The 25,735-nt window shown below is 35.9% G+C and overlaps 1 protein-coding gene across 1 annotated transcript; it reads left to right on the top strand.

Annotated features, from left to right (window-relative positions):
* On the top strand, positions 1 to 22,153 carry LOC139969049 (substance-P receptor-like). The gene is made up of 6 exons (XM_071973786.1): positions 1 to 197; positions 11,311 to 12,174; positions 12,915 to 13,135; positions 15,031 to 15,222; positions 18,753 to 18,842; positions 19,885 to 22,153. Exons 2-6 carry the CDS (start codon positions 11,826 to 11,828, stop codon positions 20,113 to 20,115), a joined length of 1,083 nt encoding a protein of 360 aa, XP_071829887.1. The 5' UTR covers positions 1 to 197; positions 11,311 to 11,825; the 3' UTR covers positions 20,116 to 22,153.
* Positions 22,154 to 25,735: the final 3,582 nt, after the last annotated feature.

Genomic DNA, 25,735 nt, shown 5'->3' with positions numbered 1-25,735 from the left:
TTCAAGTCGGTTTGTCATTAAACTGCGCTCGCTCGCGAAAAGGCTTTTTGATCACTGCATTCAAACATTGATTTTTTAGCAATCGTCTTTGTCGGAGCCGTAAAGTTGGATCGCAACTTTACCGAGATCTGTTAGTTTCTGTGCACGTGGTCCTCTTAAACAAGGTTTATTACTAAAGACTCTACAACAATCGTCAGGTAAGAAATATTCTACTTTTCAGAGGATTTACTCGCTAGGAAAGATGCACGGTTGATGCAATTTCAAGCGTAGAATTTGCAGTTTCAAAGTAAGTGAGAACAGCCAATATAAAACTCAAGCAGCTGTGTTTAAAATCCAATTAATTTGATATTTGACTCACATTACTTAAAATATATACCAGCAACATTGTATTCAGCCAGCGACTCTAATTTACTTTACACTGAAAGTGCTTGCTATTCCTAATGACAGCTTCGTCTTATTGCTATAAGCTTTCCTTGAATCTCATCCTGATTCAATCCATAAAACGAGATCATTTGAAAAAATTATTTAAAAACACACGTAAAACCGTCTAAAATGGCACATTAAATTGGCAAATGTCTTCTTTATCATCATATTTACGTCATGGATTGATGAGTTACGATTTATATGTAGAAGACATATTTTAATAAATTGTGTCAAGTTTACAAATTAAAAAAAAACAGGAGTAACAATTTATACTGATGCTCACGTTCTTATAACGTTCATATAACTTTTAAGATTCATAAATCACCTCCTCACCTTCTCAGAGATGGATGTGTGAAAATTACTCAAATTTAGTTTTAGTTAAAAAAAAAGGGTCCTTCAGTTACACTTATTAACAATAAAATCATAAATTTCATGAAGAGTAGAGGTTAAACCCACGCAATTTATGATATTTAACCAACTTCAAAAGATGGAAAATCCATGCAACGAGTTCACGAAGCCTTTCGAACTCAACTTAACAGAGAGGTCATAAGTAAAGAAATATTGTTCACCTGTGTTGATATTAAAACCAAAATAATTATTTAGGAAATAACGGGTTACAAACTAATCATCTCAGAGCAACACGTATACATACGCACTACAATTCATTTAGTAAAATTATGTTGTTGAACGATAAAATAAATCCTTATGAGAGTTTTAACTTTGCCCTCGGCTGTAAGTTTGTGTTGCTCTGACAAACGGTCATGTTATATTCACATGTATCTGAATACAATTCTTTCAAAATTTGGAAACACATATCATATGGTTTTCTCTTTATTGACGAGTTTATTAACTGCATGCGTACACCTCTACAGAAAACTACGTCCCGTATTTAATTGTCAAATTTATTGTCTTAATTGTGTTTATTGTTTTACTTCCTTTGCATTTCTTTTTTATCTAATTTTATTGTTGCTGGTGCGATTAATTCGCTAAACTAATTTAACAGATTATGCTTTCAAGTGTTACCTGGTCTTTCCTTTAATGGTAACAGCTGGCATCATCAAGATCTTGCAATATCAACCAAAAATTGACTTTTCTCATAAAACATTTTTGTTTACAAAAAATTATTCATTTTGTCATTGGTTTGTGTTTGGGTCCTGATCAGATGGCTCAATGATAGAGCATTTTTATGTCATGTGATTTGTCAGTTGTATTGAGGAACAACTTGGAGAGAGTAGGGAAGAGATTTTCAAGAAATAAATAACTATATAAATGTCTTGAATCGCATGTAACAAACAATACTATACAAAACTAAAAATTGCAACTAATGATAAATGCAAAAATAAAGACATAATGTTCTAACCTGATAATGTTAACATGAATACATTACCAATATTCTTTAATAAAATATGTCTCTCAAATGCTCAGGGTTCGTTTGTCATTTAACAAGGGTATAAGGACATAATCTCCTCGTTCTAATTGCACATTTCAGCACATACCTTGGCGTTTTATAACCTGTGATATTCCTTGCAACGCTAGAAACAGGAATGTACATACACTGTTTGTGATATTCTCATTGCAACGCTAAACACAGGAAATTAATGAACATGTACCGTTTGTATAATGGCGATGCAAAACATACAAAGTTGTACTTGGCAAACATCTGTAAGCACGAAAATGTCACCTATCCAAATAACTAATAGCGAAAACAATTCCAAGAATTGATATGTTAAGCTAATTTTTAATTTGAGTATAGCTTAAAACAATTATTGAAACTCGTACAGTGCTTATTACCACAAAAACAAGAACTATTTGTTTGGGTGAATCAATGGGTAGTATTTATTTGCCTTTTTCAACTCTGTAGAACATTTCTGTCCGGTTATGCAGTTCAGTCATTTTTAAAGTATATGGATGGTATTGAAACCACCAAATACATTGATAAATTATACATCTCTTTTTCTTTGTATACAAGTGCTCGTTTAAAAAATGTTCTTTAAACGTCAAATTAAAATAAAATTGTAATTTAAAAGTGCCCTGTTGTGGAAAACTTAAGAACAAAGGTACATAAAAGCTGCCCTTTTGTTGTAAAACACTAAAATACTGGAATTTGTGGTACGAAATGTACGGAGGATCAATTGTGTCGGAAAATGTTTGTGGTTAACTTAATGCATGGTTTATCCTCTGAAATCAAACTCACGTGTCCCACTGCCCCTCGAATATATTGTGCTCCACATTGCTTTTCCCACCATGGAACCTTCTTCCACCAGGGCTGCGCTTTATTCAGAGTGTGCACTTTTAAAGATTTTCTGGTGACAAACAAATTGTGAAACTTATATTGAAGAGAAAAATATTCCACAGTCCTAGTTAAAACCCTATCTCAATATCTTTCCGTTATAACTCGAGTTATGGTTGATTGGATGTAACCTATTTTAAATGGCCAAACTTTCAACTATCTCAGGTAGATGAATCGCAGTAGTGGGTCTATGACGTCATCTGGGCAAGTGTTCTTCAGAAGGGGGATCGCAGTAGGGTGTCTGTGATGTCATCTGGGCAATTGTTCTATATATGCTCTACTTAGCATATCATAATCTTCATGTTGATTTATCCGTGAAACCTGATACATTTGGAATGTTTGCTTAGCTGTCAGAGTTCTCTCTACTTCCATCAAAGGTATTTTTCTGGTAAATATATTCTTTCCCTGTGGATAAATGATGGACAAATTATACTGAAAGAAAAACATGACATATTAAAACCGAAGTGCCCTGATGACATCATTCATTCTGCTGTTGCCAGATGCATTTACAAACTATCATACAATTTGAAGAAAAAAATCGTATCTTCAAAATGCTCTGAGTATTTGGGTTTTAAAGATTCAGAAATAGTAAAGCAGTTTTGCTGAGCAATCAACTTCAGCCACCAGAAAATCTTTTTACACTCTCGTTTTACAAAGGGTTTACACTGCAATTAGATATCATACACTAAGACAATAAAAGATGGCCAGACTTGTCTCATATATGCATACAGATCGTTTTATATATCACCGATGGGTTTTTCATATCTTCCAGAGTCCTGTACACGAATCATTTCTTGTTACAAACGTATGAGACTTATCTAATAGTAGACTGAAAGGTCAATATATCGTTTCTATATTTACATAGATTTGTTCAAATAATTCATGTCGAGAGCAAAGTTTGTTTTTGATGGACTAGATTTCTGGACTATATTTATAATAGAGCAACATCTGTAATAAAACGGCAATTAGGAAACCACTTCACTATATGCAATAAATTATTGCAAACATATAGGGCGGATCCACGGAAGGTACCAAGTGGACTAAGACACAAGTTCTAAATTTCCTTAGCAATAAAATTATTTACATGTTTTTTTTTTCTTAAAACAATTAAATTACACAGTGAAAACAATTAGGTACATTCATTGGGTACATTCATTACTCTTTACCAATGGTTTCCTATATTCATGGCTATTCCGGTAGTAACTTCGGTTTTAATCCCGGAAAAGGCACATTTTTTGCTATTTCTTTTGTTTTCATGTTCTGTTGTAATCATCTTATATATGTATGATTGTAGTTAACACTAAATAACTTGTACACTATTGTATAGTGTGGCATTAGGACAACCTTTAAATTAGTTTTGACCAGTATATAATTCGTCACGGTATAATGTGCAAGTACAGACACGCATGGAACGTTATAAAACGCGTTACACACCTCACACTTAATATTCACTATCCAATGAAGAAGCATCGATTTTTAATCCAAATGGTATATGTTAATTAGATATAGTGTGGTTATACGTCGGATGTTGACTCATAAACATATATAGCCAGAGATACGGAACAGGTGTAATTGAATAGACCTATACGTAGTATTAACCTGTGATTTACTGAAGAAATCAATCTGCACTAAAATAACAGATAATATGTGATAATAAACCAAGTAAATAATACCAGCTGCTCCATCAATTGATTATTATAGCTACAACAAGACTAATAACACTGGCATGCTTAGAGGTTCCTTTCAACATTAAGTCGGTATAATTTTTCCAATTCATGGTCTTCTTTTAACATATTAACTGCTCCCCACCCCCATCCCCTCTCCTAGAAAAATTGCGTCTCCCCGGCGTAGTAAACTGGCTTCACGTCTGGCCCCAAAATATTGTGATATATTTATATTGCAAACATGAACAGTTTTATAAGAGGTAACATTGAAATGTTGTCATTGTTCCATTTTGTACTCGATTTCTTTTGTGGAAGATTGTGTAATACTATGACATTGGCTGTGTCTATTTCTAATTAATCCCCCTCCCCCTCCCTTCCCCTACATTGTGAATTCCAAAAATCAGCACATGCTCCATTTCGGCAATTCTTTAATAGCTCTGATAAAATAACCTTGACAATAATTCATTAATTTTTCGCTACAGTTTCTTCGTTCTTCAAAATGTATATTTGTGTGATAATAAAGGAACGAAAAAGCTAAAACTCCAACCTGCGCCCCTCCCCTCCCCTCCCCCCCTCCCCCCATTCCCAAAAATACAGTGACTACGGTGATGATGTAATACTTTCGATACATCTTGTCACCATGAATTATATTACTCAAACTTTAAAAAGGAAATGTCACAAATTTTATAAAGAAAGCAGTTGACAATAAAAACTAAATTATTGATGACTGATCGAATGTACGGTACTTGTTACAAATGACCAAGAAGTGCAGTTACACGGTAATAATCCATCTGGTATGTTATAAATGTTTCAATCGTTTTATTGGGATTTTTTTCCCTTTCGCTTTTTTTTTTTAGCTAAATGATCTGCTCGTTTCGCCTCATTACATCATCCTTACATGCAAAACAAATGGAAATCGAATTATGGAATATATTTGCAATCAGACTCAAAACTGGATAATAATGATAAATAGAGGGGTATTATTCCCAGATGGTTTAATTTTTCTTTAATTTGTCTCTTTTGAATTTGGGAAGAAGTGCAAGCAAGTACATTTTTTTTGAGAGGCTCCTGACTGTGGAACTGAACGTTTGAGAGCATAAGCTCCAGTAAGGCAAGCGAATGGACGGATACTTAACGTCTTAACGTGTAAAGATGATGACACAGTTTTATGGTATACCCTGAAGTAATTATTTCTAATCATGTATCCGTTAATTTGATATTTTGACACACTTTGTTGTACAGAATGCATAGATTAAGAGAGTTTATTTCTATTGACACGTGCACTCTGTGGGTAACTCGTAATATACATGGACAAGTCGTTGAGCAAAAGACGTTTTATGGCACCGTATGATAGATCAGTCTATGTTGAAACTGACCAGGCAATAACTGAAATAATTCTCGCCATGGTTCGTGAGTCAAAGTTACTTTTGGAACACTTGTCTGCTAATCCTATTTTGATAGGACATCACCCGTAACATCGATTAACCACTGGCAAAGTAAATCTTAACACAGGATAAGTGGATATAAACGTTCAATCAGTTTGTATCATCAAATATTCAAATAGTTCTATTTTTCGTCACGAGACAAATTTGAAACAGTTTAGGAAACGTGTCATACCTTGAAAAGCTGCAAATTTATACTATTGGGTGTTTTGGTTTGGTTTATTCCATGTAAGAAATATGCAGTTATTTGGTGTGATAATCATAAAAGTCAGCAATTGCGAACTGAGGAGCCATCGAATAATTAAAGGTGGATTCCAGAGATAAAGCATATTTTAAAGCTGATTATCTTGACAACCGGAGCAGCTGTAGAAACGTTATACCAGCTCTCATTGTTTTTTCGTTGATTTAAATTTGTCAATACCAAAATTAATAAGCGTATCATTAAACGGCAATGACCATAACTGTTGGAGGATTTATCAATATTCATGAAGAATTCATAATATTCATGCGTCACAATTGGTGAACAATTTGAAGGTAGGGAAAGTATCATAGTTTTGGTTTATGTAATGAATATGCAGGCATACGGAGTCATTCGCTTACGATTGATTTTTTGATATATATTTTGTCAATACCAATTGTATTTCGAAAACTTTGCAAAGGAAATACCACAAATTTTCAGAAAAGGTCTCATTTTTGAAAAAGACTTGTAAAATATTATTATTGAAATCAGCTTGAATGTACTTTTGTAATAATGCTACAAATGAAGAAAAAAGTATATTAACGCATGGTTTATACATTTGGTTGGTTTTTATAGCCGTTTCCATCAGTTTCATTGGGAATTATTCTTTTTTTTTTCGTTTTAGCTAAGTGATCTGCTCGTTTCGCCTCATTACATCAAACTTGCATGCAAAACAAATGGAAATCGAATTACGGAATATATTTGCAATCAGATTCAAACTGAATAACAATGATATATACGGATATTTTGCCAGATGGCTTATTTTTGCCTCGTTCTTACCAAACTATAATACCAAACAATATCATGTATCGAGGGAACCGTAATTATATCGATAAAAAGGTGCCAAGTTTTAAATGAAATCCATCTATAAGCACTATTAAGTTACAATATATATATATATATATATATATATATATATATATATATATATATATATATATATATATATAAATATATATATATATATATATAAATATATATATATATATATGTATATATATATATATATATATAAATATATATATATATATATATATATATATATATATATATATATATATATATATATATATAATTCATCGTGGTTCTTTAAAAGAGAGCATGGTTAGACGATTTTACTGCGGTTATTGTCTAAGGGCATATAATACGCTCTACCAGAAGTATTTTAGCATGTGGATGATGAACTAAGTCAGTGCACTTTAAAGGATAATGATGAAACATTAAACTTCAAATGAGAAGTTAATAAACTTAGACAGAAGAAGTCACCACTCAAACCACAGCGTCTAAATCATGAAATAATGATTATCCCAGACAACGTTAATCCTCTTTTCAACTAAGAATAATATTGGTCAAATAAACATAAAACGTCATTTGTCATATTGTGTTCCTCAAATGAAAGATAATACAGTATGACCGCATGGGGTCTACGTATCATCCATGTTGATGCAATGCGAGGTTAGTCTTATTAAAACAGCTTGAATGAGACCAGCAAAGAATATATATATATATATATATATATATATATATATATATATATATATATATATATAGTGAAAGTACAACTGCATCTAATGCCGCAAGAGAGATGAACTTATCTCGAACGGTTAGAATTACTGTTTACCTCTGACGCCATAGGCTAAACTAATGAGGGTAATGGAAAGAATTCCCATCGCTAACTCAAACTGATAATTATGTTCATATAAGTGCGTCCGTGATAGGCTAAACCACAAAGACATATCACAGATGTACCGTACCGTACGTTCTAATCAGTTCTCAAAACAGTTCATCGCGTAGGAATCTTACAAGAAAATATTACGTTGAAATGATGTCAAAGTACGGGTTATGAACTGGCTCTCATGTAATTCATTCAACCTACAGAATAGCTTCCCCTATGTGCACGAATGCAATATTTCGTCGGTTTTATAACAACAAATTTAGCAGCTCTTGACTTTGAAGTTCCTATCTTAACTATGAGATCAAAGTTTGAAATACTTTTCTATTTTACTTTTGTTTTAATATCTTAAATATTTATATATATATATATATATATATATATATATGTATATATGTATATATATATATATATATGTATATATATATATGGGGACTTGTATTTTCAATTCAGCATTAGACAAGCCACATCTGCTTTTAATGGATTCACCATTCACAATGGGTCATTAGTCATTGTTCTTTAATGTCTCATAAAGTTATTAGATCACCATATAACACACTGACGCCATGTCCAGTCATCCGTGTGAACACTTTGAACTTGGAAACACAACCAGAGAAGGACTATCATTCAAATCACTATACGAAACCATATCATTTTAATAATTCAATGTAGGAATAACATATCGAAGACTTAAAGCAGTGTGCAAGGGATTGTAATGTTCCGCGGTACAAATGCTCTATGGAGCAATCTCCCCTGCCGTTACTATATACAATCTGCTTATTACAAACAAGCTACTTTTGTTCTGGCCTGACGAGAAGGGTGTCAGGGAGGGCAAGCTACAACCCCGGGACCCAATTGGTGAATTAGTGGGACTGTGAATTTATAAAGGAGCCTGGGAAAACATGGGATAAAGTACCGTATAGTGTATTATTTCAAAATACAAGGAAGAGGCGGGGAAAGGTGGTATACGGTTATAGTAATTGAACCAGATTTGGCTCTCAACGTCTCTGCTTGTAAACACACACGGACGCGTTCGATCCGTAACATCTACAATGGTAGTGTTGTAGGACAAGACATACCCGTGTACAAAGGGAGAAGTTCATAGGGTTCTGAGAAGGACACCTCCTCCCCTAAGACCTTTCCCCAGACCCCTGGGACATCCCTCAATTACACTCCTCTGTCAGGGTGCCAGTCTATAACTTGAAATCGGTCCCCCCCTCCCCCTCCCCTCACTCCCTTCAAATGAAAGCTAGTTCGGGCATGTTAGGCCTGTATGAATGTTTCTTGACATGGAAGAAATCCATTGGCTGATGTTAAATATGTAAGTTCTTTGAACGATTAACAGGAACTACTTCAATGCTTCATGAGACCGATCTACTAAATATTTCCTTTCGACCACAAAATATATACAATATATATATATATATATATCTACTGGAATATAGCATCACCAGTTTTATGCTACAAGTAGGCTAGGCTGACAGACCTATATGTAAAACTACTGCGGTAATGCTGAAGAGTATATTGTGTGCTTCCTTGGGGTACCTTTCAAACGTTGGTTTACCCCTGAGGGACGAGGGTGGGGGATGGTTACGTCCCTGTACTGTGGTAACTTTAATATAGTTTGTAAAAAATTGTCATAAATGATAAAGATAAAGAAGCACGTCTTTATTATGGAAAAGAATGATAAATGCTCACCTCTACATGATCCACTAAACTCTCCTATATGAACTCTGAGAGTGGTTTCCATAATTAACGTTTACGTATATTCCATTTTATATATACATGTATCCTTTTGAAAGTTTTAACAATATTGTGAAGACACAAAAAAAAATTCAATATGGATATAGCCTACCATAAAAATGTAAAAATATGAAATGGCTTTTAAATAAGCTTTAGTTAGAAATTTTAAGGGAAGTATGTTTGCTCTTCTCGGTCGTCTTTAGGAGCGGATCAGGAAGGGGGGGGGGTGTAGGGGTATACTCCCGACTGGATCCCCCTGCTCTCAATCCACAACAAAAAAAGACAGCAGATATTAGCACAACCTTGTGTGAAGTCTTAATTATACACCTAATTTATAGGCTAAAATATGAATGCACTATTTCATGTCTAAAACCTATTTTTTTTTTTTTTTAGAGTAAGAATCAGATCCCCATAAATGGTAGTCAGTCGGCTTCAACGACCCCAGGGCCTCACCCCTCATGTTTATCATATTGTATCCGCATCTGTTTTCGTTTCTGCTGATTTCTAATATATTTCTCACCTGTAGGGTATCTTTAAAAAACCTTTTACTTCAAGTACGGTAAGTATACGATAAATATCAAACATACTCTATTTCATTTAATTAATTTTGTTTGTTTGTAAGAAACTCACAAATACTTTGAATCATCGAATATAAAAACATTTGATAATCAAAAGACGTTTAGTCAATATAAGGATACTGTACATTGAAGGTGTATAAGTACATCAACAGGACGGTCCTTAATTCTAACAGCGTGAAGGAATGAAGTTTCGCTTCTGCCAGTCGTCTGCCTCAATAAAAATTTGCATATGGAATTTATTTCTCAATCATTACTGTCTAATAAATGCCCATATGCTGTCAGGAATGTCTTTAATCTCAACATCCCTCTCGGTAGGTCTTCGGTTTAATCCCACTTTAATTAGAAAGAAAAACAACATAAATTCAGTCCTTCAAACTGACGTGAAATATATATGTTTCTAAGAATATTTGTTGGGCCGTTGATTGGTGCAGACTGTCGGTATACAACAACTAACGTTATTTGAAAGATCTATGAAGACGTCGCAATCGATATTTCTGCGTCAAAATTATCCCTCATCATAGACGCTGAAAACTCTTGGAAAGTACCGTACTCCACGGCGACAAGGCACATTTTCATTTTATTTAGTCATAGCTTAGAATTATTACTCATGGAAGCCTTTCCATTCTCATATTATTATGATGTCGAAATGATTAATATCATAAAGGATGAAATGTCTAGTGAGATGTATATTAACAAAGATATAGTATAGCCTGTATATAGTATTGTAACGAAGAACGTGCAGCGGCTCAACCACATACATACACATACACACACAGACAGACATATATATATATATATATATATATATATATATATATATATATATATATATATATATATATAAATATATATATATATGTGTGTGTGTGTGTCACCAAAGACAGAAATAGTATTGTTCGATACAGGTGACAAAACGCCTACAGTGGAATTACGACCTTCCTTACCGGTTTCGAACCTCTGGACATACAATCAGCGTCCATAGCCTAGTGAGTGGTTAGGGTGTCCGCGTACAAAGCGGGAGGCCCGGGTTCGAATCCCGGTGGAGGCTGGAAGTTTTTTCACTGTTCTTGATTTTCCAACTCATTACGATTTTCATTAATATATATGTATATATATATTTATATATAGTTATATATATATATATATTCCGATTGCTTTAGGTCTTAAAATGTTTTACAAACTAGGTATAGAAGATATATTTATCGTGCATTAAAAGATATACAATCAAAATTTATTTATCCTATTTATTTCTTCATTTAGTTTTCAGAACAAGACGTCATTTCCATTCGGACCGCATCAAGGTTGTTAACCGTGATGATGCTATCACAGGGGAGGCAATACAACGATGGTTTTCACAGATGGATGTCGTAAAACTGTCGCCCAACCATTTAACTTTTCTGTGAACAGAATCAACTGACATTGGGTTACAAGCAATTAATTTGCCGAAAGTTTACTACGTTGATACAAAATTAACACATCATAATATAGAATCTATTCTTGGCTGCAGCGACTTTAAACATTACACGTGGATATGTATATAGTTTACCGTCTACGTTAATACATTTCTTAATTAACCTGAGTCAGGAATTTACATGGAAGCACTAACGCAGATAGATCGTTATCACTTTGAAGAATCAAACCTTTACAACAAAAACAAGTCGAAATTGAAAAACAATTACTGCCAGTGATTTCTTGCAAAGAATCTCGCACAAGATAGTAAAGTTTAGAAGCAAAAAATTATAGAGGTCAATCCTCCAAGAAATACTTCTATAAAGATGGATTCCAGTGAAAGTTCAGATTATTCATACTCGTACACCAACTACTCCGGACAACTCCACAATAATTCCATAATATATTTAAAGGACATTCCTCTTTTCATACTGCTCTCAAAATTGATCGCCTTTGCTTCTATCATGTTTCTGACTATTGTTGGCAATGGAACTGTGATAATCATCATCCTTGTAAATAAACACATGCGAACAACAACATATTACTACTTACTAAACCTGGCTATTGCTGATATCACCATAGCGGTATTCAACGAATGGTTATGGCTATGGCAAAGTTTAACAAATAACTGGATATTTGGATCTTTCATGTGTAAAATATGCAGTTTTGTTCAAGGTAAGTTCTACTTAAATTATTGACATTAATTTTATTTAATATATATATATATATATATATATATATATATATATATATATTTATATATATATATTTATATATACATATACATATATACATATTATATATATATATATATATATATGTATATATAAATATATATATTTATATAAACATATACATATATACATATATATATATGAATATATATATATATATATATTCATATATATATATATATATATATATATATATATATACTTCATACACTTCATATACTATATTTTCTTCATTTTAAAGTGATATAGATGTCTAGATATGATAAACGTTATATACCAAGTGTATAGTGTAGCTAATGTTGATAAAATGTTCGATTAATTGGCAAAGTGGATCTGTTTGGAATGCTAGCTGAGTTAGGGACATTAATCGATTTGTCTTTGTGTGAGCTTGAACCTGAGCATTTACATCAAAGTTGGGTGTCAGCTTTTATGAATGCATTTGAACACCGCGTAATTTAAAGCACTATGACATCACTTGGGAAAATCAGTTGAACATTTTTTTCTCATTTTTATTATTATTTACAAATTATTAAATCATAATAATGTAAACAAAGAAAAGTTGCTCGTTTGACATTACTTTCGAATTTATAACACTAAATGTTTATTTTTAATATAAATACTCAGTGGGTCACCTAGAATTGTCTTTTGTCTTTCTTATTATTGTTTGTTCTTGCTTCGCAGGTGTTTCAGTCCAAGTTAGCATACTTACACTAACTGTAGTTGCTGGTGACAGGTGTTTTGCTATCGTGTACCCTTTACAGTCCAGAGTAGTCAAGAGTAGCGGTGCTCTCGTCATATTCGCTATATTCCTGGTTTGGGCTGTTGCGATTGGATTGAACATCCCGCTTATATTTCTATCAAAGTACATATCTCACGTGTGGCCAGGGGATGGTGTACTTCAGGTATGGGCCTGTATATGTAATGCTCACTGTGTGTGTGTGTTTTTTGTCTTCAGTGGCGTAGGAAGGTACTTTTGAGTGGGGGGGGGGGGCTGAAGACTAATGGCCGGCCTGGGGGAGAGTTTAAGGGGAGGGGGTGTCCCCCTCCCCCTTTGGAATTTTTTTGCATTTCCAGGTGGCCTCAGATGCAGGTTGGTGCAATATAGCACACTTCAACACCCACTCCATTTTGTAAATAATTTTGCATTTTCACCTGGCCTTAGATGCAATTTGGTGCTCCAAATGAGATTTTTTTCTGCCAAAATGTTCTGAGCACCAAGGGCAGTTAGTTCCTTACTGATGATTATCCACAATCGCACAAACAAGTCATCACCATGTTACCGGGTACGATGGCCATCAAATTCGTGCAATGAGGGAAGCGGGAATAGCATAAATGAGTAAAATGACGAATGTTGTTATCATTTATTGAGAAATGAAAAAGGGGTTTTCTGACTTCCAAAGCGGGAGGGGGGCGGAATTATACTTCCGCCCCCCATAGTTTTCACTGGGGGATGGCGCCCCCAGCCCCCCCGGTTCCTATGCCCTTGTTTGTCTTTGTTCCTTTCATATTGTTTTCTAGACCCATGTGGTATATGCAAATAACATTGATAATGAATATTCTGTTCTCATTTTCATAATGTAATTGATGCTAATGATGATGAGTGTATAAATGTGGGCCCATTGACGTTTTATCACCTGCATGCGCTCCCAGGCTTCAGTCCATTAGAGTATTGATAACATCTTTCACATCTTGACAAAGTCGTATCATGACAAAATACGACACTGTTTCCAGCCGAGTCGACCAGCATCATATAAAGTAGCACAATCGTCTGGAATAGCAGCGGAGTAGAACTCCGTCACTTCTACACCTGGAAATTAAAGCGTGTAGCCAAGGGGGGGGGGGGCGAAGGGGCGACCGCCCCCCCCCCCCTTGAGCATATATTTTTGGTATGTTTTAATGATATCGCTTATATTTTCAAACTTAGATGCAACTTACAAGGCCTGGGAAGTCTCATTTCCAGCGAACTGGGAGGCATTTCAGCCAAAATGTTCTTGTACGGGTAGCGCCAACTTATGGTGAATCTGCAAGTTTGCCTACAGGTTCGCCCTCCCTTGGCAAATTCCTCGCTACGCGCCTGCCTGGAATAGCAATATTTAATGAGATTTGTCTCTGAATCGCGTCCTTTACCTTACTTGATAGTTACGCTTTTGTCAAAGTTTCAAGTAATTTTAGTTTTGTTGAGGAGTTTCGGTGCATTGTGGTCACCACGTGTTCGAAAACTGTACAGCCGTTTTGTTGCGATCATAGACTGAATTTGTTTAATAAGAAAGACGTAAGCATGTCACGACATAATCAGCGTGTAAGTTATAATTGCACATACTCAATGACGACGTGACATTATAAACGGAAGCGGAGAAGGGACATCACATTGACGACTCCATTGTAAAACGTCAAAGATCTGAAAACTTTTGCGTTCTTGCTACCATCCATCTATACCATCTTCAGATTTTATCAAGATAGATAAAAGAGTTCAACAAGTGCTATTTTTAATTCGTTGACGTATTGACGAGAAATAATAATAAATGTGCAAAGGGGAATTTCAGATTGTTGCAGTATTGTGTGTAAGTCATTTATCTTCATGTCTCTTCTACGCTTCCGTACAATAGCACTGCGTATGTTATTCCATCTATATATGTAATATCCATTCCAGTGAGAGTATTATCTTGGTCTGATCAATATAAGTATCAAAACTCACGAGTTTTCGGTTTCTATTGTTTTTTTTTGGGGGGGGGGGGCATCCAAACTACCGAGGCTTTATTTTAATCACATTGTTATTTGTTTCTATTGTCTTTTCCAGCATTGGTGCACAGAAGATCGGGTAAACGACAAAGTCATACAGACAGCCTACACATTGATCCTGGTTCTGTTAACTTATGTTGTGCCGTTAGTTATCATGTTCGTGGCGTATGTTCTCATCGCGAAGACTCTAAATAGCCGTGGAGCTGGCTTAGAGTGTACCACGACTGCGCAGGATAAATCGAAGAGAAAGGTAAGAATGTGTATGTTAATTATGACACCGGGAAAGTGGACAGTACAGGCAGGGGAACGTGGGCTCACTTCCGACATTTTAACTGTGGGGTAGAGAATAAAACAGCCCATGATATATTTTCTACAACACATGCTGATATGCCGTAGGTATCGCAGTGTCTGTTTCATCAGCTTAGCACGCCATTGGACAATTAGTTTGCATTCCATTTGCATCATAACAGTAAAAGAACCTTTTACACTAATATAGTATCGCAGTTAATGAACGAACATCGCAGTGCTCTCCCATCTTACCCCCTCCCCTCCCCATAGTCCTCACTAAGCTACTCTTCTCCCCGTTATCCTTCTTCCTTCCTAACTCGAAAAGTTATTACACTGTTTATATGGATGATCAATCTGTCTATTACCGCTTGTCAACTTAACGTTCTGCAATGGAAGTAACTCTTATTGGACTCTTGTACTTCTTTAGTTAATTCTTCTGAACCAAGGTGTGTCCGACTGAGGCTGAAGCTTTGAGCATCTCTCTAACTCTCTAAACTGTACTCTTATATCATGCTCTAAAAGCACTGGTATTGTCAGTACAAACAGCTCCTAACCTTGATCTGATAGAAACATGATATTCATACTGCTCGTACTGACACTACGAGTGCTCTGAAGCGGGACTTAACACTACAGTATAGAAAAAATGGTCCCAACTAGTTGTCCTTACACACAGATTACTGAATATGCATGCAGCAGTAACGTAACTATTGTGAAACTGAAACAATATCGGAGGCCCTAAATACTTATTATCTAAATAAATAAATCAAACCTGTTAGCAAAACTGCTTATCCACTAAAAAGCCGGACGTTTCGACCTCAACAGGATCTCTTCCAGTGACGTAGCCAGCGGGGGGGGGGGCAGGGGGCGGGAGCCCCCAGTTGAAATGCTCGCCCCCCCCAACTTGCCCTCCCAAATGGAATTATTGACTGAGAAAAAAAAAAACTTGAATGCACACTAAATATGTTGTTGGGCCTATGTGCATATTACCATGGTTTTTATGCAATTTTTATTCTTTACCTTTTACCTAATTCTCTATCTGCGAAATTGGGTGGCCAAAATAAAAATCACTTCCATGGGAACATTGCCTTGAAAAAGAATTTGACCCAAGCAGCAGCGCAAAAACCCCACTGTCTCTGTATTGTAAAATGTGGAAACGGGTTGGCAATTTAATTAAACGGTCTCCGCGGCACTCACAAGCGGAGGCTACGTTCAGTTTATGTTCACATGGTTATCCCTGCCCTGATCCCTAGATTGTGTTCCGAAATGATTCACACGTGAGTGACGTGTATGGCAGAATGAATATTACAGTATTTAGAAGCAATTTGCATTTTGACTGAAACTTACAACAAGTTTTGCTACGCCTAGGCGACCAATCGCGCTGTGTTTCTTGGGTTAGGTAAAGTCAATAGACATCGTGGGTAACTTCAAAAGTGGCCTAAGGGAGATGAGGTCCGACGAAGACGCATTTGATGCGTATTGGGAATCAGCGTCAGGCCTTGCGACTTCATGCGAAATTCCTGTCGACACCGAGCACCGACCAAGACGGCAAAGGCGATTGCCAGCACGGCTACGTGACAGCGTGGTAACAGAGCGGTTAATGGCAGAGGAGGATACGTCAACTACGAAGGAGAGCATCAAGATACACGTGTTCTATCCGATCGTCGATACCATCACCGCGGAAATGAACAAGCGCTTCTCCACAGAAAACTGCCAGATCATGAGAGGGATGCAATCACTGAATCCAGAGAGTAAGGATTTCCTCTCAATGGAAAGCGTCGAACAGTTTGGACAAGTTTTCGATGCGAGCATGGAAGACCTCAAACACGAGGTTCCGCAAGCACAGAGACTCCTCCAGCGCAAGTTCGCTAACACGGGATAGACGCCACCACCCAACCTTCTGTCGCTGACATCGTTTCTGGAGCAATATAAAGATGTCTTTGCAGAGCTGTTCCGGCTTTGTAAAATTGCCATTGCGATTCCGGTATCGAGTGCTGGATGCGAGCGCAGCTTCTCAACATTGAAGCTCATCAAAACCTATCTGCGGAACACAATGTCAGACAGTCGCCTTAGTGATCTCGGAGTTTTACATATCGAGAGGGAACTGTCCGGGGGGATCAATTGGACGAATTCGTCGATAAGTTCGCAGACAGTCATCAGAATAGGCGAATTAACCTTCGCTAGACTGTTTGAGTGAGCTCTAGACAGTGCAAAAGAAGGTCCCGAAGGGGGCATGATAACATCTTTTGTTGACTGGGGGGAGGGGGGGTGGTTACACTCCCAGGCAAGTCAGATATCATGCTGATCATCTTTGAATACTGACAGAAAGAGCATAGTCTATTCAGATTTTTAAAGAGAATTATCGATGACTTTTTCAGTGATCTGTTTTATCGTTAATAATACCTATGTGGAAATAACATAAAACGTCAGCTAAGTAGAGTGACCATCTGTACCCTACATTGCTGACACAATACCCGATTTGCCACAATTTGTCATGCAAACTGTTTGGTGTGTCTTTTGTACTAGCTTAGTCTGCCCCACCAATCAGACCCTTCTCCCCCCCCCTTTCTCCCCCCAGATGGAAAAGTCTGGCTACGCCAGTGATCTCTTCAGAGGCTGAAGGCCTCTCTAATCTGTACCTGTGTGAGACGTATTATCACTTAGATCAGCGGTCCACGACGCAGCCAAAAGGTTTGACTTTAGGCTGCGCTGTATGTACTTCACTTTGTCAGATTCTTGCGAGAGCGTCAGTAAAGCCTAACTAAAGTCAACATTTTCCCGAGATTTCTGAAACGATATCGCAACCCTTTAAAATTCTTCGCGACATTAACATTGGGTCGCAACCCATAAGTTGCGGACCGTCATCTTAGATAACAACGCTGAGTTCGAGGCGCCGAAGGCGTTGGCTACTTTCAGATGGCAAAGCATGCATCAATTTCCTGTTGTTCAACCAATCTTCTCAAAAAATGTTGGTTTCGTCGCTATAGTTTGGTTCGAGAAAACCAAGTTTCAGAGCCACAGCGCCCTCGGTCGGATCGATGAGTCGGTATAGCACTGGGTACCCCGGTCCGCCCTTGGCATCTACATTTTTATCCACCAAGTTAGAGCACTAATTATTTCCTAACTGTACCAGGCGTCTTCTGAAACACTGACCATCACACCTATCGCCGATACCATCAAACAATATTTGGTTTTGACCGACAATTTACCAAACTATTCCTCAAAATAAGTTTGTAGCTAATTAGGAAAATTAAGATACCCTTCTATACAGATTTCTTCATCAGCTAAAGTTTACATGAAGATTTTAATTAATAAGCAACACAAAATATACCCTAAGCTATTTTCCAAAAATGTTTCAAGACCATCAGCATATATTAAAATTAACTTCCTTTGCCATTAGGTTGTAATTGTTATATTTAAGGTTGTTTATTGCGTTTTATTTATTTATTTATTTATTTATTTATTTATGTATTTATTTATTATTTAATATCACAGGTGGTGAAGATGTTGGTTGTTGTAGTGAGCACATTCGCCCTTTGCTGGTTACCGTTCCATCTTTATCATCTTTTGAGGATGTTTCATCTCGTAAGGAATCATTTCTTAAGTATTTTACTTTTCAGTCCTCAATTCTCAAATGTTTAACAAGAGTAACTTAATTTAGTTTATAACAACTTCAAGTTGCTGGTCTTAAAAGATTAACAACTGAGTTTCCAAAATCTTGAATTTTCTTTGAAGTAGATCATGTTTTACCATAAAGAACATGATGTCCATCACGTAGACAATTTAGATTTTGAACAGCCGATTCACACAGAGATTACAGTAACTACTGTAAATCTCAAAATTTTGTACCACAGTAAATACTGGATTTTGCTGACAAATCTGATAAACCGGTAGCATGTGCTATTAGGTTTACAGTAAGAACTGAGGATATTTGTAATTTCAACAAATCCCAAAGAACTGGATTTGTTAGAATTACACATATCCTCAGTTCTTACTGTAATCCTAATAGCACATGCTACCGATTTACAGCACGATCCAGTTTTTACTGTGGTACAAAACTTTAAGATTTATAGTAGTTCCCGTGTTCTCTATGTGTATCGGGTGTTTTGAAAAAAAGCAATGGAAATTTTGGCTAGAACGGGATTTCCTGTGTTCTACTAACTGGGTGTTTCAGCCCTTGGTGTTAGTTGGCGGTGTAGCTATTTCCTTGTTGTGCATGGGTGCCAGGCAGAAGCCACATTACTTTGTATGCTGCCTGACTGTGTATGCTACCAACCAGTAAACTAGGGCAGGGAAGGTATTTCAAGGGAACGTCGACTCGAATACATTTTTTAAAGTAAGTAAATAAGTAAATCAACAACGTAAAAACATGAGTAGGCAATTACATTAAAAAACAAGGTGAAAAAGCAAGGGAGTTCCTATTCTTTCATATTCCCAATCACGTTTTCAAACGTTGTTAATTTTTTTTTTTTAAGATTTGATTTTGTCATTGTGGTTTATTTTCCATCGTGCCCGCTTCAGTCAATACTATTACAAATTGCACTATCTATTGCCTCTGTTAACTTCGAAAACAGCTTTCTGTCAATTCTTTTTACCTTCTTTTTCGTTTTTCTTTACTTTTTTTCAGAAAGAGGAAAATTCAACAGTAGAGTTTGGAATATTGTGGTTGGGTTATGCTAACAGTGCCATGAACCCTTTTATTTATTGTGGTTTCAATGAAAACTTTCGCCGGGGGTTTCGTGACACTTTCCAAGGAAAGATGTTCAGACGAAAAAAGAACATTGACTTTAAATCATTCAAATCTTCACAAAGCTGCGCTCCATCCGACGGCACGATTATGGAAACAACAGTTATTTAAATTACACGCATGCGTATATAGTGTCCTCGGATTGAAACTGACTAGTCTAGTGTGTGATGTAAATATACAGAATAAGACATTGTGTTTTGAGTGTTCTATCATGGGAACGTATTAATACATATTGAAACGGTCACCCGAAGATATAACCTAAAGTTTATCAACCATACATGTCCTTAGAGGGATAATCTGGTGGCTAAAGTGTGATTGCTTAACAAATATGATAAAAATTTTCTGTATCTTTAGGTCAAAATCACAACCTCATAGCATTTTGTACGGCGAAGACTTTTTTTTTCAAGGTTGTTGATATTTTGTTAATGCATCTGGGCAACAGAAAGTGAGTGATGTCATCAAGGATATTCAAAGCGTTTTATTGTTATAGTACTTAACTCACATATTTAATTACAGAATTTTTATATATTTTTTGGATAAAATTCTAAATACAGAGAACATAGACAGCTTAGCAAATATTCCAATTCTATCACAGGTTAAGGATAAATGAACAAGAAGAATTATGAAATGAAATAAAGCTTTTGATGAATTTTTCATCACAGACCACCAACTCCGATCCACTTCTTGAAAGAACCCAGGGTTTAGCCAGTATATATGTTACATCAATCAACCGAGTAAGGAACAAGATTTTTAAATGAGGATTGCAACTAACAGTGTGGAATATTTTCTCTTGAAGCTTAAATGTTAGATTGTCTGCCAACGGACTATCCCTTTAATTATGAAATGTAGCCTTGTTGCGCTCATTTACTTTACAGATATAAGGTTGACTGTATAAGACTGTGTCTTACAACATGCATTCTGGTTGACCTTGTTTCTTAAAAAAAAATGTTAGATTGATTTCTCGGCATTTCCTTGTACGTTTCTTATTTGAATTATCATAACAATATAGTTTACTTGGTTGAGGATGGATTTCCAAAAATGTTGAACATATTTTAGTCGAAAACTTCAAAGATGTCATTTTCTTTGTTTTTTACTTCTTTTTTGCATGTAGGCTATCAGTAAAATTTAAATGTGCAAATGGGCCGGATTTTAGACACTACAATAATTTATTGTTAAAAGGACCATTTTCGATGAAACCATTTCGTAGTGTCTTGGTTTTATTAATTACATTCTTATTTGAGCATATTTGGTCGGTTTGGTAAAGGCTATATTATAAGTAACTGGAGAAAAGTACAGAAAACAAATAGAGGGATGCCTGTAAGTTTAAATACTGATAATGTACCAGTCCGCGTTGTGTTTTATACAACTTTCATTTGTATTTCTGATAACCCTTTTAACATCAGTGAAACATCAATCAAAGTGGCTGGACTACTTAGTCTAGTACACATCAGACCATTAGGTCAGTTCCTGCAGAAGCAAACAAAACTTCATAGCAACACAGTTAGGCATGTTTACAGTGCAATACAAGAAAATGGTGTTTTATGTAATCCATGGTGTTGGTTGTAAACAGTGGCGGAGCTAGGGGTATTGGTCAGGAGGGGCAAGAACGGTCTGCAGGGGCGCTTTCGACACTATCTAAGCGGAGCGCCACCACTGGTAGGCGCGTAGCGTACAGAAATTTTTTGAATAAAGATACTCCCTAGATCGCCGGAAATGACCCTTTCCGGGCCTGGCTAATTTGCAGATAAACGAAGATTAAATAGGTGTCATCGCCAAATTACACGAACAAAATGTGACAAATGTCAATAAGTAGATGAGAGCGCAATAAAAAGTCAATAATTTATCATAAGTAAAAAGTGGTAAAGAGCTGAAAAGGGCGCCAGCAGTCCAATTGAGTCCGTCAGGGGGGCATCCGCCCCCCCTGACTGTATGGACGCTCCGCCACTGGTTGTAAATGGAGTTAAATGAAAGTTTGGGGGGTGGGGTGGGGGGGGTAAAATGTTGGATTAACATTCTCATTTATGATTCCAGTTGGACTGATTAATCTATATCATCATTGACTTAGCCTTAAAGAAGCATTCCAAGAGAAGTTTAAGATATTCTAATGGTCGATAACTATGGAATAGCTGTGGAGCCATGACGTGTTTTTTCTTTTAATTATTTTTTACCCCTTCTGTTTGTCTTCTTTTCTTTGCGGTTTTGTTGGACCATGACATATTATATATTTTGCCTACAGATATCCTCTTAATAAGTAGCAGTAATATGGTGTGCGTATATGAAGTTAAACGAACATTTTTTTTTTTTTTTTTTGGGGGGGGGGGCCTCTTTTCTTACCTTTTCTTCGTTTTGTTGAACCATGACATGTCATATTTTTGCCTTTATTATGATATCCTCTGTATGATTACCGTTATATCAATGGTTTGTAAATGCATGTTTGTGCTCGTTTTTGCTCCATTTTTAGCACGACCAAATTTGATCACATATATCTTGTATTATATTATAAACTGTTAGATTGATACGTTCTAACGGTCGTGATGTAAGATAATATTGCTGTTGTTTATTCCCCGATATTAGTTATTATGTCGAGGAGAAAAAAGTTATCAAATAATGTACGTTTACTCTATGAATTGAAAGTTTATATATATATATATATATATATAAAATGTCATTTTTCTTATTTATTTATTTTGCATGTAAGTATTCAAAAGTTAATATATGTGTGCATAGTAACTTTTAAATATTTTAATACTATATAGAGTATAAAGTTGATGTTGAAGAAAGTGTTGAGAAAATGAAATCGGCCTGATATTGAACTTACAATATGTTGTTCTTGTAATGTTTAGTCAACTGTATTTAAATAAAATTAATCACAACACGTGATACACACACATTGATGATTCTTGTAGAAACCATAGTTCTAAATCAACACGAAACGGTTGATTCCAGAATCGGGGAAACCCCTATAGGATTTATCTTACATGTCTCCAGCATATATGCTCAGAATTTTTCATTAATAGTCCCGAAGTTTAAATCCACCCCTATGCCAAAGTTTCTCAATAGGCAGTCTGCTGGCCAAGTTAGGCCCGCGAAAGTTTTCACCCCGGCCCGCGTAAAACAAACTGGTCCACAACTTGAGTTGATTTGGTATTTGCACCCTCAATACCTTATAAGGCAAGATTACCCTATCGCCGTATACTCTACAGATTGTTCAGTCTCGTAAATAGTGGCTTTCTTTTTATTCTGTCAGGCTGCGTATATCGGTTGTAATGTATAATTATTCAAAACCATTCAAAGGTAAGTTACCAGGAGCTACAAAAAGATCGAGAAACATATCAACGTATTGGTCATATGGAGATAATACTATATACGATAATATATATGGAGCAATATCTAACATATCATATACAAATGTTAATATTCTTTTACATAGGTACAATTTAACAGAAGAATATGTAATTTCGAGCTACGAAAGTGGTTGTGTTGGTGCGCGTGGGGAAGGGTGTAGAAAGGCTAGGGAAGTCAGCCATGCAGCACCTTCTTGTAGAAATGTCCTACCAATACTCTTTTCTACTGTATGATTCTTGGTTGTCTTGCCCGTTTAAATCAGGTTGATTTTCTTTAACACTATCAGACGATTGCCAACTAAATTCATGTATAAAATAATTGGGGCGAGGGTTGTTCTTTTGCACATAATGAACATTGTTAACTACATTAGTTCATTTAAATATACACATGACCTTCGTTTATGGTATAAACATTTCAATCGGGGGAAAGTTAAAAGTATTTCCCATCAAACTTGCTAAATTGCTAAGGATGCACATCGACCCAATGACAGCGAATGTGGTTGAAAATGCATGTGAAACTGAGAATATATTAAAGTGATGGCGCTATCGTTATAGTACCGGGTCTGTTACAGAACATCGTAGCATTCCTCTATGAAATGGGGTGGGGGGGGGGTGTGAAAGTTTCCAATTTCTCCTAGCATGCGAATGATTTAATGTGATAAAAAAAAAATGGCTCATTTGGCCCCACACACGACTGGGAAAATCTGGGAGTTTGTTTTGCTCTGGTAGCATAATCTTCCTGTTTGACCAACGAATTTCTGAAATACCATTTTTGGGTTAATAACAATGATATTCTTGAACATTACTGATCTCTTCACCAACAAAACTGCGGAGACGATGCATCTGGATCTGCTCACCATGATATAACATGTAATCACGCTAGTCGATTCTTAATGGGTAGGCCTAAAGACCTATTCTTGAAACACAGTATGCAATCTTCACTCTATACTTCGTTCGATTGTTCGTTCGTTCGTTCGTCGTTCGTACGTTCGTCGTTCGTTCGTGAAAAGTTTATGAACTGTTTTGAAAGGAAATGTCATAAAACCCTGGTGGACTTGTCATGATTAAATACTCCCGGAAGAACAACTGTAAGGGCAAACGACACAGATAACGGGAATGAAGAAGAGTTACAATAAGCCACCCCTTCTCAGCAATGTAAATTACTCCTGTAAGAAAACCAACGTAGATAAACACACATACACACACACACGCATATATATATATATATATATATATATATATATATATATATATATATATATATATATATATATATATCCTTCACATGATCGCTCACCAACCTTTAACCTGATCATGTGTAGTATATATTTTGTCCCTCTCTGAGGGACACGTGAATCGTAATACTCACTAGACGTATCATCGTAATCATTACACCGTTGCATTTTTCGTTGTCAGGGAACTGGGATGAGGCAGGATCAAGTACTTTGGTTTTCGTACCCAGGCTGACTCTTGGGTGACTGGCTTTTCTTAAAAACGTATCCCATTGCAAATTGCCTCCCTATTGTTAGCTTATTGTAAGATGATAATAACAGCTGCTTGCTATAAAGTTTACCTCATGTTTCATCAAGTTGACTTAAAATAAAGCCTGATATTCCCTTTGTGATACCAACAGAGCAAAAATTTTCTTCAAAAGTTTACTCTCCTGCTAAAATGATGTCATTGATCCCGCCTTGAAATTGTGAACGATTTAGAATGCTTAACAGCTAAAACAATCATCACTATTCGCCCCAAGTTTTAGCAAAATATGTGAAAATTTCATCTTTCACCAAAAATAGATGAAAAATTATTGACAACACAATTATCTTCTTTAACCATGTGAGTGAATATCACTTTATCGAAGAAGAAAACGCAACACAAGTTTATAGCTTTCATGGTATATATATATAAATCCTCTTTGAAATATCTAAAGAAAATCTCGTGCAGTTTGTGTGACGTGGTAATGCCGCATGCGATTAGAATGAGAGAACTTTTACGCCCCTTTTGTTTCTTTGTATATTAATATTGCAGTATCACGTTCAGAGCTTCAATATTTTAGGTAAAAAGATATATTCCTCCCGAATCACTTGGTATAAGAGTTAAATTGAACACTTCTTAGTGCTGTAGAAAAATACTCAATTTGAACTACTGAGCGTTATTATTAACACTATGAGAGTTAGGGTTTACCCGTAGAGGGTGTTAGGATGATATACTTTAGAAGTATCATGCGAATCACTTCGGGTGAAGTGGTTTTCCTTCTGACACGTTGTGTAAGAGTTAAAGGCAACACTTCTTAAAGTTGTGGAAAATACTCAATTTGATCTATTAAGCGTTAATATTAACACTTACTGAGGGTTAGGGTTTACACGTTCCAGTGTTACAAGAGGTTG

The sequence above is a fragment of the Apostichopus japonicus genome, chromosome 6 (genome assembly GCF_037975245.1).
Source record: "Apostichopus japonicus isolate 1M-3 chromosome 6, ASM3797524v1, whole genome shotgun sequence".
NCBI classification, from domain to species: domain Eukaryota; kingdom Metazoa; phylum Echinodermata; class Holothuroidea; order Aspidochirotida; family Stichopodidae; genus Apostichopus; species Apostichopus japonicus.
Note: the sequence above shows the minus strand (reverse complement) of the source record. Positions and strands in the feature narration are given on the sequence as shown.